The 17,633-nt window shown below is 40.6% G+C and overlaps 1 protein-coding gene across 2 annotated transcripts in view; it reads left to right on the plus strand.

Moving 5' to 3' along the window:
* The window catches only part of EDIL3 (EGF like repeats and discoidin domains 3), a 238,024-nt gene that overhangs the window by 179,400 nt on the left and 40,991 nt on the right, over positions 1–17,633 (plus strand). For both annotated transcript variants that reach the window (XM_048292961.1, XM_048292962.1), the window contains 3 exons: positions 5,476–5,631; positions 6,711–6,855; positions 12,359–12,543. In XM_048292961.1, the coding sequence (XP_048148918.1) occupies positions 5,476–5,631; positions 6,711–6,855; positions 12,359–12,543 (486 nt within the window). The remainder of the gene's footprint in view (positions 1–5,475; positions 5,632–6,710; positions 6,856–12,358; positions 12,544–17,633) is intronic.

Below are 17,633 nucleotides of genomic sequence, written 5' to 3' on the forward strand. Positions count from 1 at the left end.
AGCCCAGCTCTGCAGCTCCCCGCTCCTGGTGTGGAACCAGGGTGAAACAGCACTGTTTGTCCTGTTCAGGGGCTCTAGTGCTTGGAGGCTGAAAAGGAAGCATGGCAGGGAGCTTTCAGACTCACTGACTATCCCAGTACTGAGGGAATTGTGTCAGGTTGTTCCTTTCCTGGGTTTATTAAAAACATTTCCATTTGCAAGTGTCCCTATTTTTCATCAGAAAAATGTTTCTCTGGATGCTTTCTATCTAGATTTGTCAGAATTATGACTTTAAAAAAAAAAAAGAAAAGAGACCAAAAAAATTAAATTTCAATCCTTCAAAACCTGATGAGATCAGCAGGGAAGGGTTGCGGTAATAAATCTTTTAATGCCAGTATAACCTTGATCTCTTATTCAACCCCATTTTTATATGAGCAATGGTGAGTAGCAGTACAGATATATTTACTTTGTGCTAGAAAAGATGAAGAATTATTTATGACAATGCTATTCCATCTCATAACTGAAACAGGTAAACGCCTTTGTTCTCCATAAAATGCGTTCCTGTTTATGAATGTAAAACTACATTTAAGGTCTCACAGACCCAAGGCTTCACGTAGGCTTTAATTTGAGCATTTCTGGAAAGCTTGCTCTGGAGGAACACTTCAGACAAGGATATTCTGTAGGAAATGCTAGTGGTGTTATTGCTAACAGCAAGATAACAAATGAGGGGAATATGGTTATGGATTCCATCCAGGAGCATCACAGAGGGGTCTTCCTAAAGTCACTCTGTTTTCTCATCCCTCTTCTCCTCTCCTGCCTGGAATAATGCAGATAAGCTGGATGCAACTGAGTGGTTTTTTATCTTTTTTTGTCAAGTATATAACTTCTGCAAAATGAATATACTAACATTTGATCACAAATGGTAGGAGGGAGATGAACACCTTCTGCTGGAGCTGTCCCAGTCCCTGCTGTTCTGTTACATTCATGCATTATGATTCTGAATTTAATCTCCCTTTTTCCTATGGTTTTTAAGGTTTGTAAACCATGCTGAGGAGTTACTTATGGCCTTTGTTTTGCGGAGCCCTTTGGGCTACTTTATGGAAAACAAGCTCCTACATTAACTCACAGCTACCAGTGGAGCTGCACACCCACCATGCAGGTTTGCAGGACTGGCTCTGAATTGTCTCTGAAAATGGTGCACTGTACAATCCACAGGAACTCATAAAATTAACTTGTTCATATTGCCACTTTCTCTCAGAGATAAAGTCTTCCCCTTTTATTTCCTAATACGGATTTTTTCAAGTTCCAGTGAAATCTAGATTGGGTGTGTGTTCATCAGAGTAGACAACTGAATTATTTGGCATCCCCAAACAGATTTGAGTGACTCACTGGAGTCAAAAGCGTTAGTGTAACTCGTTTAATAGAGAATTACTCCTACAGGATGAGTGCTGAGAGCAGTAAACACGCTGGTTACTTTTTCCCCACCTGTGGAGAAAGGCCATGACTCTGTAACCTGCTGTGATCATCAAAGTGGTCTGTGCAATCATGGAGGTGGGAGGACTGTGGTGGCAGAAAGGAACAAGATTAGAAGAACTTTCAGGGACTTCTGAAACTAAAGGAGTTGATTTTATTCTCCAGCTCTTGGGCATACGCTGCTTTAGAGGGTATCTGCCTCAAGTGATTTTATTTGATTTATTTTGGCTACTTGGATGAATTCAACATGCAACTGTGTACCCAACACAGAACCTGAGGTGGTGTTTCTTGTCCCAGTCACAGAAACTGAGCTGTTTCCATTCCTGTGCTCTCTTTGTGCTTTCCTCAACACCAGCACACTGACTTTGCACCACCCACCCTGTGTGTGACATTATCCAGTTCTTGTAGAGCCAAATTTAAATACATTGATATTCAACTACTGGCTTTATTTTACACTCGGTTTTACATGAGCAACTCAGTGTTCACCACTCATTCTAGCCCCAGAAATCCTTCTCATTGACATGCAAAGCCCATCTGAGCAGATTCCATAACCTGCAGGCGTCAAGCAGAACCTTTTCCAAGTTTCATAAAGTTCTTCATGTCATAAGGTTTTAGGTCACTGGGTGTCCTCGGATTGCAGCCAAATCCCTGGCATATGATGGGTGAGAAAAGTCCCACAGAAGTTCCTGGATGCAGGAGACCCCTGTGAATGCAGGTGCTTGAGCAGAGGTCAAGTCTGAATCCAAACCTCTTAAAATAAATTTAAATGATAAATGGTAAAATAGTAAACCTGATCAGCTTTCTCTTTCTTTTTCTTTCTCTTTATTTCTTTCTTTCTTGCTTTCTTTCTTTTCTTTCTTTTTTTCTCTTTCTTTCTTTTTCTTTCTTTCTTCTCTCTTTCTTTCTTTCTTTCTTCTCTCTTTCTTTCTTTCTTTCTTCTCTCTTTCTTTCTTTCACACTTTCTCTCTTTCTCTCTTCCTCTCCTTCTCTCTTTCTCTCTTTCTCTCTTTCTCTCCTCTTTCTGTAAATAGATTTCTCAAATGTCTATGCCAGTATCTTCTTACAAGGCCCTTACCTTGCCTTATTACTTAAATTATTGGGGTAAATCCCTCAAAAAGCTATTGATCTTCTTTCATCCTTGATTTTTTCCAGTTCGTCTAGATAGTGATAAGGGATCCTTAATAAATGAATCCGTTACCTTTTTAAATAAGATATTTATTCTTTTGCTCTTATGCTGGTGACTTTCTTTCCTTCAAAACACGATCACCCATATAATTAAAATGCGTAACTTTCTGTCCTGGGTCTGAATCCACGAAGCAGAGCTTCCTGAGCTGTTTTTCCTCACAATTGCCACAGAAAAACATGTTTGAAAAAGCTTTCAGTGCTAAAAGATGTATTTCACATTTCTCCACAGCTTCCTACTGAAGTATATTAAATAGGAATAATTTCAGCACCTCCTTCGTTATAGCCATTGCTAAAGTTGTAATCTTTTCAATTTTTGCTAAGATCTAACGTGAAAAGTTGAAAACACATAAAGGAACCCAAAGATACAATGAGAAAATTAATTCCTGGTGTATCCATATTTACTGAAAGGCATGACATTAGCCCAGGGGGGATTTCTATATAAGCAAACCATGGGCATATGAAAGCATTTTTTTTCCCACTTCACTGGGATTTTTCTGCAAACCTTGACAGGATATGTAGACCTTGGAAAACAAGGCAGCCTGGTTTTATTTCTTGTGTTGTATCAAGTTCAATGCTGCTTAAAAAAAAGCTCAGCTTGTGACTCAGAGGATGGATACTGATCAACAAGTGCTCTAAAAGGAAAGATTCTGCAAAGATGAAGAGGACATCCAGTCATTAAAGCCATGGTTTCATCAAAAATTATTCCTTGCAAGAAAACAGGGAAGAAAAATCCCCATAAATTCTCATCCAAAAAAACCCCTCCACAAGATTATTACCTGGAAAAAGAAAAAATTTGTAATTAAGCTGAAAAAACATTACTTATATGCATCGCTGGATCAAACAGAATTTATTTGGTGCTGCATTATACGTTCCTTTTCCCACGCAGTGAAATGTGAAGATGCTACCAGTCAGCAAATAATCAATGTCTGTTTCTATTTCACTGTGCTTTCTAATTTGGTTTTGCAGAGGGTATTCTCGTCATTATTAGCAATTTTGTAAATACATGGAAAATTGGTTTACTTGCCTGTTAATTAATATTCTGAAATTCCACATAGAGAATGAAATACTCATAAGAGACTTACAGAACTCTTTAACTGGATACTCTTCCATGTTAACTACATTTTTAATGTAGTTATGGGAGTAATAGCAGTTTCTGGAACTGTCCTGTTACAAATATAACATATTTATTTAGTTTTGTTTTCCCCTCTGGGGGACCAGGAATTGGGGAAAATTTTCCAAGGCTGCAAAAAGGCATGAATCTCTTATAATTTATACCCGTCTGAATTCCTGTTGTGAGTCCACTCTCCCCACTGGAATTGCAAATGTTCCTGAGCTTTCCTGGTGTTTGTGGAAAAGATCCTGTAAAAATCTGGTGTTTTTACAGAAGGCTTCTCCTCTCTCAATGGGTCTAAACCTTAAAAACACACATTGTTAATCTGAAGGTGTGTGAGTGTTTTTTAATGTCTTATAGGGAGAGCTATGGTAAAACTACACCAAAAGCCAACTATTCCAGAAAAGTAGCAGAGAAATAGCTCATAAAAAAAAAAAAATTCTATATTTTGGAGAAAGAAACCAGAGGTTTCCTATTGTGCACACAGAGATATCTTGAAACACTGAAGTCTGATCACCTTACATCCTTCACAGAGGTTAGATTTTATTACCAAGGGGGAGAAAGTCTCCAGGCCACACCGTAAAGAATAAAGCAATTAAGGTATTTGGACAGCAGATCTGCCTCTGAGTCCTCCCATACCTGTGCTGGGGCTGCTGTTGCAAACAGTGGGGACTGCACTGGGTCAGCTCCAGCAACTGGGGAGCAGAGATAAGCCTCATTTGGAGGAGACAAGTGCTAATGCAGTGTAATGTATTATTTACCCTGTCCCAGTTGTTTGCTCTCTACTATTTCTTTGCACTGTACATCTGCCTGCACCTCCATGCAGCTCTCATAGTGTGACAGCTCTTTGCTGAGCTTCATTTGGTGCAAAAGTCACAGATTTCAGCTGAGAGGGTGGGAGTGCAGCTGCCACAGACTGAGTCGTGATTGACTTCGTCCCAGAGACGAGGCTGACAGTGCCAGCACTGTTGGGTTTGAATATCACACTCTGAGATTTCAGAGAACACTGTTGGCTTCCCCATGCCACAGGTGAATAAAGGAGGCAGAATTAAGGCTGCTGGAGTAATGCTGAATTTGTTCATTCTGAACACCTTCATTTTGTACTTCAAGGTGCTGCGTTCAGCTCAGACAAGCACACGGGGAATGTTCATATCCGCTGATTGATATTTTGCTATTGACTGCTTTAGGATTAGCATTTCAGCCTTGATCTCTAGATATATGAATGTTCAGTGAGAGTCAAGGAAAAGTCTTATTTCTTTGCTCTCAGAACTTCCATGTAGTTTTAGTTCCACTTAGAAGTTTTACTTGAAGCTAACTTAGGATCTTTTGTATGGTATTGCAAATTGGTTTCTAACAGAACTGAAGATATAGCCTTTGGTAAATTATCACCGGGTTACTTTTTCCTTTCAGGCAGGAAATATGCAGGAGTGACCCTGTATGCCAAAATTAAGCAATATCCCAGTAATATTCTGAATATCCAAAATACATGTATATATGTGTGCATACATACAGGAAATAAGCATAGTTCAGTCTTTTGCTTCAATGTTTTTCATTCATTATATGCACGTGCACATAAAATTCATGAAAGATCAAAAGAATTAATTCAAATGTAAAAGCAGTCATTTAAATGCTACAGCTATGTTTTTTCATCTCATTTAAGAAAAAAAGAGGCAATCGAAGGAATCAAGGATTGTGCCCCTCACATTAACAGTGTGCCGTTATTTCAGATAAACCTGCAGAAGAAGATGCGAGTCACTGGAGTTATAACTCAAGGTGCCAAGAGGATTGGAAGTCCAGAATATGTAAAATCTTATAAAATTGCATACAGTAATGATGGGAAGTCGTGGACAATGTACAAAGTAAAAGGCACAAAGGAAGACATGGTAAGATTAAGTTACCTTAATGTCTGAATGTCTGAATACATCTTGAGGTTTAGCTGCCTTCAGAAGTATGAGATGTCCCTGCTATTTAAGCCTCATTGCCTGGCAGTATGACACAGATTTCACTTTCACTATTTTTCTCTGAAAAAAAAAAATCAAACCAAATTTGCATTTTCTCTCTGGTAAGAATTCCTTATACTTTAATTGATGGTTGCATAAATATTATTTCCCCAAGATAGAATAATCCTGTTTATTACACTTAACTGATTTTCATATTAATTAGTTTACCAGTAATTACTCATTACTGTGTTTTCAATTTAGTTTTATTACATTGGCAGGTTAGTGTTAACCCTTGGAAACACAGAGCCCATTCATCAGTGTTAATCTCTGTGCTGCACAAACAGTATCATCCAGCGGGGTGTGTGTGTTTACAGTTTATAGTTACCACTTATTTTTGATGGAGCTGTGCACACAGAGCGGCAAAAAATTCCCTTTACTGTGTAAGTTTGCACAGAACTAAGGCACTGTGCTGCATTATATGTAGTTTCTGTATTAGGGAATTAAAATGCTGTGTGAGGAGGTGCATAATGAGGGGGGAAACACAGTACAAGGATAGTTAGAGTGACGAGTGAATAGAAGAATGCTGATGGGTTTAATACTTCCCCCCTGTGATCGATGGGAGGGTTACAGTGCACTTCAGTGGGAGCTGGATCAGGTTCTTGAGGCAGAGGGGAAAAAAATAAACATCAGTCAGCGCCAATAATTGCAGGCTAAATTGAACTGGGGCTATTTTACACATTAATCAAGAAAAGAAGACATAATTTAGTTGCGTTAGGAGCTTCAGTTTCTGAGAGTGACCAGACAGAGACCTCAGTTCAGCACAGGTGGAAAACTTGCCACGATGTGGCACAAAGGCAGGACATCCTGTTGGAAAACTTGTATTGGGCACTGGAAGTGCTAAAACAGGTGCTATTTGTGGTAAACCTCACGTGGACAGTCAGAACAATGCAGATACTTTGGAGACACGGAACTCCAGCCATCCTCCTGACACATTTTTTTGTGCAAACCTTGCTTCCCTGCAGGTGTTCCGTGGGAATGTGGACAACAACACCCCGTACGCCAACTCCTTCACACCGCCCATCAAGGCCCAGTACGTGAGGCTGTACCCCCAGGTGTGCAGGAGGCACTGCACCCTCAGGATGGAGCTGCTGGGCTGCGAGCTCACAGGTGGGATTTCCACAGCCTCCAGCCCCCCACCCTGCCCAGTGGCTCCCGACCGCACGCGTTTTGTTCCCCCGTGAGATGCGGTTGGCCAGCCGGAGTTTATCCAGTCACTCACATCTTTTTATCTCAGTTATAAAATGAGCAACACTTGGCCAAGCTAAGTGGCCATGGTCACTCGCAGTGGGACAGGAATAGTAGGAACGTAGCGTGGTATCAACATAATAACACTTGTTAACTTTTCCTCTGTGTGATAATCTCCAAGCGGTCAGCCTTGAAAAGTTTTGATGGCTGTGTGGACTAGTAATATACTGCCCTGAGCCGACTACAAGGCAGGGAGTCTAACCCAAGATCTGAAAATGGTCAGAGCCCCAGAGCTGGCTGTGCACTGCTGTGGACCCATGGCAATTGTCACACCTGATTTGGGTAATTCCTCCTGGCTGTGGAGTGACACCACTCCTGTGCTGTGTGGCATTCTCAGAGGGACGAGGCTGCTTTCCCCGCTACCGAGGACCACTCCAATAAGATGCAATTTGGTTGGGTTGCTTTAATCGAGATTTCAGTTTGGATTTGTTTTCTGGGTTTAGCAGATGCAGGGAAAGTGTCTTGTAGCAAAAAGTAAATGAACAAGTGGAGCCAATATAAACCCTCCTCAGATTTGTATTATGGCTCTGAAATGTAAAGCCTGACCTCTAGCCACCTTCTACAAGAACTATGCTCCCTTACAAATTCAGTAAAGCATGTAAATTTTTTATCCTTTTTCAAGAGATAAACCTTTCACTGGCAGGAGCACTCCACTGATTCATTTAAGAGTGATTTTTATGTAGCTGCCTGTTCACTCTACAAACAATAGCTATCCAGTTCACGAGTGATACATCCAAACAGCTGGAGTTAAATAATTCTCAGTCCTCGAGTGACATCAAAACCAGATTCAGAAATGAAAAGTTAATGCATTAATCTAGGTGTAGCCCTTTTCCAATATAGATAGGTTTAAGAGTAAATAGAAATTCCTGTCTAGCCGCTTTGGTCTATTAGATTTTTTTTTTTTTTTTTTTTTTTTTTTTTTTTTTTTTTTTAAGTCTTCCATTTCTGGAACCACAATTTAGAGCAAGTCCTTGCCAGAATGACTAGGAATTGTTTTGCTCAAAGAACTGTGAAAGTTAGTGAAGTGAATTCATTTCAGTGGTCTCCTAACAGTGTCAAGGTCATCATTTCTTAAAACTGTGGACGGCCGAGGCTCAGCAGAACAATTTCAACCTTACCGAAAGAAAGGTATAATTACACAGACTAATTCGTTCTTAATTCCAGGTGGTCTGTCTTGGGTGGAAAAGCACTTTGAGAGGTCTAGCTTCTCTAACAAGCCCTGGTGCTAGAGAAGAGAATGAGTGATGAACAGAGGGAGACTTGCAGGATCAGATCATCATAAAAGCTAACCCTTTCTTAGGACAAACTTCAGCACAATGTTCAATGCAATCTGCTTTAGTCTCATAAATAGCTTTACTTACCAGGACCCACAGTCAGGTCTTATTGAAAACCACGATCAACGTCAGTGGAGTCAACCATCAATAAATTAGGCATTAATTTCCATGGCCCTGTGTTCCTGCCTTATCCGTGTTTTGCACACCTTTGTACCCTCAACTCCCTTCCCCTCACACAATATTGATGTGAGGGGAGAAACAGCTCACAGCTACTGTTTATTAGAATGCCTTTATTCATTAAGCTGTTATTAATAGCAACATCAAGCTGTTGTTTTTAACAGATCAGTGTTCACACAATAGTGTCACTTACTCATGGAGTTCACTCATGTGCTCCAGCATCTACCTCCTTGCAGGCAGCCCCTGCCATATCCTGCTGACAGTCATGTTTTCTGGTGCCTGTGCACCAGCCCAGCCAGCTCTTGGTGTTTGGGGTGTCTCAATTCCTGCAGAGGGATGCTGGCCCCCAGAATGCGAACATCCCTGTGAGACTCACTCAGAGTGTGTAATTGTCGTTCCCTGGTACCTATTTCTTTATGCTAACAGCCCCTACAGGCACCTTTCACACAAAACTGACACACAGGGAGACTTTAGCACACCTGCAGTTAAAGACAGTTTCCCGTTTCCTCATTTGTCCTGAGAACTATGTAATCTGGAAAGGAATCCTATATTTGTTATTTATAGGCCAGGTTGGATGGGACTTCAAGCATCAAGGTTTAGTGAAAGGTGTCCCTCCTTGCCCATGGCAATGGGGGTGGAATTAGATTTGAAACCAGGTGATCACTCTGAACCCAAACCATTCTATGATTCATGAATATGAGGAGAAATTTAAAAATCTCTCGGTTTATAGAAACAAAAAAAATCTCAGTATGAATAAAAACAAAATCACCTTTTCCCTCAAATAATTGGCATATGCTGCTTTTGCCAATACTACACAAATCTTTGTCCAAGACAACGTTCATGCAGACTTTCACCTGCAGATCCATGGGTTTGCCTTTGCTACATTGGATTTTGAATATTTTCTTTGAGAGTTTGAGCTTTGTCGAAAGAAGAGGTAGATGAGGGGCATGGTGTAGGGTGCAGACTGAAAAGTGAAAGATTCTGCCCTCTGGAGAGTCAACAGAGAATAACCTTTGTAAAGTTCCATTTTTCAGGTGCTAATCCCCACTCTTTCCCATTTTTACCCTAGTCCTGTTTCACTGAGGTAGACTAAAGTCCTGCAAACTTATACCTAGTCAGATTTAAAGATACAGAGATATCAGGTATAATTTATCACAGATAGAGATGTTGGAAGCATCTCAAACATTCCAGCCTAAGATGCTCCACTGGGTGTAGCCATGTCTGCATCAGCTATCTCTGACTTTAACAGGTTGTAAAAATGAAAGAGGAAATCAAACCCTTTCACAGGGACACTGAAAAGGAGATTTAAAGCTACAGTGCCGTGCAGAGATGTTTCAAGGAGACATAAGCATTATTATAAACACACACCCATGAGGGATAGGCAGACACAGAGTTCTGTGCTGGTTTGATGACCCTGCCTTTGTGCTGTGGGTTATGGCTCAGTCATCCAAACAGTCACCATCTCCTGTGGCTGCTCTCTGTGACACAGCACCAAGACATCGTCCTGCCACCCATGTGCATCATGTTTGCCTCTTCAGATTCTCATTGCTCTCCTCGCTCTCTCCTGCTACCTGCAGCAACTGTCTTCCCACCCCCTTTGGGGCAGTGGCGAAGGCAGGTGAGTGTAAAATACCATTAATTCATGCACGCATGCACAGGCACAGGGGCAGGCACAGCTGTTGTTTCATAAATCAATAATTATACTCAAAAATGATAGAACTGGTTTTGATGGATTGGGCCAGCACTGAATCACAGCTCTGACAACCCATGGTTTTGTGTCAGGAGCCTCCTTCAGATTCCTGGGATGAAACATTCTTGCTGATAGTCCTTGTGATCCCTGAGTGATGCTTCAGAATATAATAATTAGCAAAGTCCTTCTCCAAAGCAGCAGATTAGTCTCTCTTACTTCTACTATCAATTGCTCCCTCCCACTCCCAGGAAAACTGTTTTGTTGTGTTTTTGAATGAGTCCATTCTACAGACAAGGCTGTGCGATTTCCATTTGTGCACTGAGAATCAGATCTGAAAGACTGGGTTTTTTCAGAAGTTAACTCTATTTTCTCTTGGTTTTTCATTAGTTTGGGTTTTTTAATTTAACATGAAGCATGTCAATATTCAAATTTTAAATACAGGAGATACTGCTTTAAAGATCATGTTGTTAGCATTATTATGTGTGTCTGGTAATGCATGTTTACTCCTGCTGCTAGCCCCCCACAAAGGCCCTGTGGTCTTACCTTCCTGATTGAATCTCTAATAATTCCAGTTAATTCTGTGCATTAATCCTATGAGAGGAATAGAACACAGAATCTGACAAAAAGGTCTTTGCTTGTAATGCCAAAGAAACTAAAAAAAAAATTTAAAAAAATAAAGAATCGGGTCTTTAAACGTGGGTGAACACACTGTGAGGGAAATAGACTTTTAAGTCACAGAGAACCAGCTTTGATAACTGGCTCAAATAAAGTGAAAAAGAAGTTGAAAACTTTGAAGGTGATTGAAGTGGCCACCTCTGCCAGGAGCCACCAGCTGAGCAGGGTCGTGGTCTCAGCAGGCACGGCTCCACCACGAGCTGCCCCTGTGCTCAGCAGAGCACAGCCTGTGACTCGTCAGATGTTTCCCTGATAGGAACCAGCTCGGTGTCAGCTGGAAAACCTGTGTCAAGGAGACAGGAAGCAAAGGTTCTGTGCACTTGCAGGGATGGTGCAATCCTTGCCAAGCCATGTTGCATCCTGGGCACGCTCAATTAATTATGGGTGTGTTAAAATATTATTGGTGATTTAGCAGAGTCAAGCCAGCTATTGGGTCAGTTCCTTGAATTTGTGAAGTGAAAACTTTAGAATAACTGCACATATGCAGGTTTTTGACTGCTGGGACAGGAAGGAAATGAGAAAACAGCTTCTTTTTTTATGTTCCCATCTCCATCTTTTCCGTCTTTCACTTTACCTCAACTTTCAAGCATCACTCCCCTGCACCAGCCAACATCCACTTTTCCTGTCCTCTTAGCAGCCTTCTCTCTCTCAGCCATTTGCCTTTCTTCTTCTGATTTTTTTTTTTTTTGGTTAAATCTTAAAACCATGCAGCTCATCTGCCTTCTTTGGTTTCCAGTCCTGTTTCAGTGGTGCTGCTGAAGGGTGTCTCTCCTGTCTCAGCTTGTTTCTTCCCCCTTTTGCATCCAAAAGTACCTTCCACATTCCCAGCATACAACAGCAAGGCAGAGGAAAACAGACTCACTTATCAATTTTTATATTTATCCTTTTTCATGCAGAACAGAGAAGGGAGAAGCCCAAGATCTATCTTTGCTACAGTCAAAATAACTCAATGGTGTGGGATGTCCACAAACAAATAAGCCATTAACTATTGATTTGTCCTAAGTGATATCCTCCTACTATTCTCCCTCCTTCACAATTGTTTTCCTGCAGTGTCCCCCTCCTTCAGTGGGGTTTTGGGCTTTCTGGATTTTTACCCAAAAGAGCTCAGTGCGTTTTAACATTTTACTTCAGCAGTGGCTTCTAGAAAAATTAATGTTTCTTCAGAAAGGAAACACATGGTTGATGTGAGGTGGCACAAATGCATGAGGAAAATCATAGTGAACAGGGGGAACAATATTTTCGTGCAGGACAAGAAAATAAAAATAAGCACAGACAAAAGTCATCTTTTCATTTTGTTTTGCTTCATAAATTTATGCCAGGATAAAACATGTTGAATTCTCTATCTTGATTTTGACTCACTCAAGCAATTGTTGAGACAAAGTGCCTTGAATTGACTATTTTTCATTTATTTGTTTTCAAGTTCTTTCATCAGTAGTCTTGATTAAATCTTTTTCTTCAAGTATCGCAGGTTTTCTTTGCCATTACAGAAAACCTAAACCCCTAGCAGAGATAAGCAGGGAGTGCCACTGATCTTGCCCTGCTGTTCCAGGTTGCTCTGAGCCCCTGGGGATGAAATCAGGACACATTCAGGACTTCCAGATCACTGCCTCCAGCGTTTTCCGTACGCTCAACATGGACATGTTCGCTTGGGAGCCCCGGAAAGCCCGGCTGGACAAGCAAGGCAAAGTTAATGCTTGGACCTCTGGCCACAATGACCAGTCACAGTGGTTGCAGGTAAAGTTTCACGTGCATTTTCCCAGGTGTTTGCCTTCTTTGTGTTTCAGGCATGGAGACGGTTCTCTGGTTTGGTTTTGTACTCATAATCTTCTGTTTCTTAGTGTAACCATCCTAACTCTGACGCAGGTAAATGATGAAGCTCTGAAAGCCCAACAGATCTTCATGTCTTTGTTATCACAGTTGCAGAAAACTCTGCTCGAGGATGCCTCCACTAGCCCCAGTTTTCCCTTCTTAATGAAAAAAAGGGTAGTTGCAGATCTGTTTCACTGAATTCTCCTCATCTGGTGAGAGAGATGAGTTTATTTTCCTCCCTCCTATCCTTCCAAGGCTCCCTGGAAAAGCATATTTACTTTCAGCTCTGTGCACCTTAGCAAATCCCATGCGTAGAAATTATCTTTGTCTAATTGAGGCTGCCCAAAATTACCTTCTGACAGGACTCTGGAGCCGGCAGGACTGATTCAGTGCCTGAATTCATTATGAACCTGTGCACAGGGGTTGTTTTCAGCCCAGGGATGATTTATACAAGTCACTAATGTGAGAGATTGTAACAAATCACCAGCGTGGAAGCCTGTTTGACTGGCCACTGACACATTTACATATTTTGAACTGCTGGAAATAGCAGTGTTTTCAGTCAGCTGCCACTTTGCAGTGCAGCTCTCAGTGGGAAACCTCGACAGCGCTAGACGTGGCTACTAACCCCCTGCAATCCCTCTACATATATATTATGACATATTAGCCTTTTTGCCTACAGTTGCTATGCAAGTTAGGAATACGATTACTGGTTTTTCTGCCAAGTTTACACACTTCCAGTAAAAAGAAGGAGAAATTGACCTATCTATTTAACTTTGGAGTAGCTGAAGATCCTGGAATTTTTTTTTAGAGGAGCTTGTTGGAACAGCAGTTAGTAACTTCTGGAGAGGATGAACATTTTATTGCTGTGTTTTATGGTGGAGAAGCAGATGAAAATGTTTCTCCACAGGAAATAGAGGTAGTTGCATCATATTTTAGCCCCATCAGTGAAACCAAGGGTGTGCAGAGACTCCACAGAAATTTCCTGTTGCGTGTTCTTGCTCCTGTGGATGACAGTGGATTTTTAATTAACCACAAATGGCAAGGGGCTGCATAGTTAATCCTTACATTCTCAAATTTTTCATGCTGTGGTGAGTTTTCTACATTAGAATTTACCTGAACCTGCAAATTTAATCTGACCACTTGCACAGTCTCTGCAAGTCCTTGACCTATAAGGAATAACTTTTATTGTCTGGTCAAAACAAAATTGAAAGTGTACCTTTTCCTGAAAATCATTCACATAATGATATGTTCTCAAAAAACAATCCTGACATTTCATGTTTGGGGAAAAAAAAAACAAAACACCAAAACCAAAAACCAAAAGGCATTAAATCAACTTGTTTTTTCAGTGCTTAAAGTGGTCATTAGCTTCTGCTACAGGCTGGTTATTCTGAATTCAGGCCACGAGTTGAGATGCTCTCACATGCTTCAGGTATAGGTAATGATTCTGTAACAGAGACATGTGTATCATTCAAATTCATCCATTCATTTTTGTTCTCTGCTGGTAGTTCTCTGTGGGTTTTTGTGGGGTTTTTTTATTCCTTAAAACACAGAGTGTTATATTGAAGCCTTATAACACATTGACTGAAAAATTTATCATCGCTGCTGCTCTCACAGAGTGTAGTCAAAACACATTTGTAAGGAAAAGGATGTGAAAGCAAATGTGTCTGGATGCCCTACTCCCTCAGCCATTCCACAAAGCATTAGGCCCAGAGTGACTCTGTGGTACCCTGAAATGGGCTTAAAGTCAGACATTTAGCTCAGATTCCTGGATTTTGCTAAAATAGCTGGCTTACCAATATCATACATAACATGTTTACTGTCCATGCCTTTTGAATGTTCTCCACATGCCTTTCTTATGTTTTCTAATTTTCATGAGGAAGCCTGCAAAACTGGGGGGAAACCTGCTGTCTGCCCTTTAGGGTTATTGTTGGGGTGTGTGGATGACTTGAACAGATCTGATCTGACTGAATGTTGTTTCGGGATGTTCTTGCCTAAACACCGTTGCTATCAACAGTTTAAGAGCTGGTGTGCTGAAATCCGTCTCAGAGCACTTGCTGTGATAATGCTTGCTGAGAGCTGATGTTTGCATCATGCATCAAATGCTACTTGCACTTTTGGATGAACCCTAGAGATAAATTCTTCTCTGTCAGGAGCTGGGATGGTTCTCCTCAGTTTTCTCTCAAAAAGGATAACCCTGAATCTTCTGTGCATTCTGAAATGCAGCTGCTAACAATTAAGCTCTTTGTTTTAAAGAGTTTTGGATTGCTGCACCCGTAATTTAGGAATATGAAGTATTTTGTGTCTCTGGGCACAGGCTGTGCATTTTCAGGTAGAAAAAGTATATTCACCCTATTCATGCTGCAGTTGTTGAAAATCTGCTGTGATTTAGACTCTAGAAGCTCTGGGTTCCACAAATAACATTTATTTACACCAACCACCACCATCAGTGATCAAGAAATGTTTTGGGCTTTTTTTTTTTTTTACATGGAGGGAAACTTAAATAAATGAGATGACCAAAACTGGACTTTTCTAGCTCAGTCATTAACTTGGGGCTGAATTTCCCACATGACTCCTCGAAGATACTCTTGTCATTCCCTTAAAGAGGATGCTGCAAGTTTTTGGAGCGCTTAGGCTCTTTCTGGACACAATCCAGGATTGCTTTTCCATTTGGTCACCCCACTTCCCATTTCTTCACTTATTTGGCATTAAAGGATGTGATAGACAACTTCCTGCCTTATGCCCCAAGTGAGGCACTGAGGCTGTAAAGATTACTGAAAAGAAGTGCAATTGATGTTTCAGATGCTTGGAGAATGCTCTTGTAAATAGATTTTCACCACTCCATATCTCATTTTCCTAGCTGAGGCTAGCATTCAAAAGAATTAACATTTTCCTCAAAATACATGCCCCCTCTACTACTAATTTTCTGCTGTTATAAATTGTGAAATGAGGGCAGCAGCTTAAATTCCCTTTTCTTTACTTACTGTTAATTAAATTCTGGCATGTCACTTTATTTGGTGTCTCCAAACACCTGGAGCTTTCTCCTCCCTGCTCAGCCATCCCCTTTGCACAAATTGTTTTGTGTGTTGTCCTAGTCCTAACTTTGCAATCATACCGAGGTATTGTCAGCATTTTTTCTTAAAACTGATGATGTGTTGGGCTTTTTGAAGGCAACAGCAATGTCATATTACAATGTTTCTCCTGCTGATTGTGGAATCAGCTAAGCACTATTAGAGAAAAAGCAGCTGGTGATAAACAGATTGCTGGGAAACTGGCAGAGCGACAGTTATACCTGCATGTTTTAAAAATGTGATGATTGCCAGTGGTGTAATAGATTTGCGTAGGGTTTGGGTTGGGTATATTCCTGCCAAACTTATCTCCAGTATTAGACAATATTACTAAGATTTTTTTATCAACGCCATTAGAACACGTTTGTCTCAGCTCTGCAGTCAAATTATTCTTTCAGTTTAATGCACAACCATCTTTTTCACGTCAAAATGACTCTTGTTTGAAAACAAAGGCAAAATTGCATTCCAAATGATTATCCTCTTTTTGTTACACACATACAAAACCCATCTCTATCATGCCATCATAAGATCTACTTATGTTCATTTTCTAGCATTTATTTGCAGTGTTTAAGCTTCCAAGTGATCAAATTAAAGAGTTGTGTGAAAGCTAAGCCAAACCCAGATTCTACTCTTTTTTAGAGAGTAGTTTGCAGAAGTGGAAATGTGTCCTTACTGTGCCAGCCACAGAGAAATATGGACAATTAGCTTGAATTATAAGAGGAGTTTTTAAATGAAGAAAGTTACATGAGGCGACTCCTTCCCTTTTTTTAATATGGGAAGAGAACACTATTTTTCATCTCATATTGGCTAGCTGAGCTGGTTTCAATGACGGCATTCATCTGCCACTAAAAAATGAGGAATGTTTTTTACTCTCTCACGTGGTGTTTGCTTCTTGTCTTGTCTGTTATTGCACCTGACTCTTTTTCCCCTTTTTTTGATGCATTATTCTGTTTTTTTGCAATGAATTCTGTAGAATCTTTCAAGATAGGAAATCACTATACCTTAGTGATTCAACAACTCATCTGGAGAGCTGTTCAACAACTCATAAGGAGGAAATTGTGTGGATTGTTTAATTGTCTTTTACAATTTGTGTCATTAGCAAAGCATATATTAATACCAGTGCTGGTTAAGTAGCCAAATAAGAGGTTTATGTCCGGCCTCCAGTTTAATTGTTTTAACACCCACACTGTGGGGGGAAAAAAAAAAAAAACAACAAGAGACAAGCAGAAAATGCTTAACAACATCTTAATTAAATAAGGGCCTGGAAGATGCAAAATTGGAATAGGATGAAATGTTCGTTTAGGACCAATCTGGTAATTGACATAATGAGGAAATTGCATGACTTCTGGAAGGGTTGGATTGCTAAGCCATGCGTTGCGGCTGGTCTTGGAAAGACAGGGTGTTGTGTAGGAGCTGTGAACTGAGATACATCACTTTATAAACAGAGGACACCTGTATTTCTCAGGTGCAATAAACCATGGCTGTCACCACCAGGCCACGAAAGGAATCTATGCTCTTTACAGGAACAGCAACTGCAGTGATGCCTAGTTCTCCAGATGAAAAAATGGTGCTGGCTTTATTTTACTAGAATTTCTCACAATTCTAAAGTTCTCAGGTTTCAGGCAGCAAAACAAAAGTTGTGTGGAGATTGTCCTTTTTTTTGAGCTTTTTACCAGGATACAAAATCGTATTTACAGTCAGTATCTACCATTTTATCTTTCCAACGCAAAATCATCTCTTTCTTTTCTGGCAGCTGTCACTTCTACTTGAAGGACTTAATTTGGACACTGAGGTTTGTCACCTCCTAGTTCTGGTGCCTACCTCCATGAGCAGCTTCACAGTGTGATATTCTGTTCACGCAGCCTGGTAGCTGACAGGATGCAGCAGCATCTCAAGGCAGGTTGGGAGTAAGTTATTAACATAGATCTTTCCCACACTTAGCCAGACACT

The sequence above is a fragment of the Corvus hawaiiensis genome, chromosome Z, assembly GCF_020740725.1.
Source record: "Corvus hawaiiensis isolate bCorHaw1 chromosome Z, bCorHaw1.pri.cur, whole genome shotgun sequence".
Taxonomy (NCBI): domain Eukaryota; kingdom Metazoa; phylum Chordata; class Aves; order Passeriformes; family Corvidae; genus Corvus; species Corvus hawaiiensis.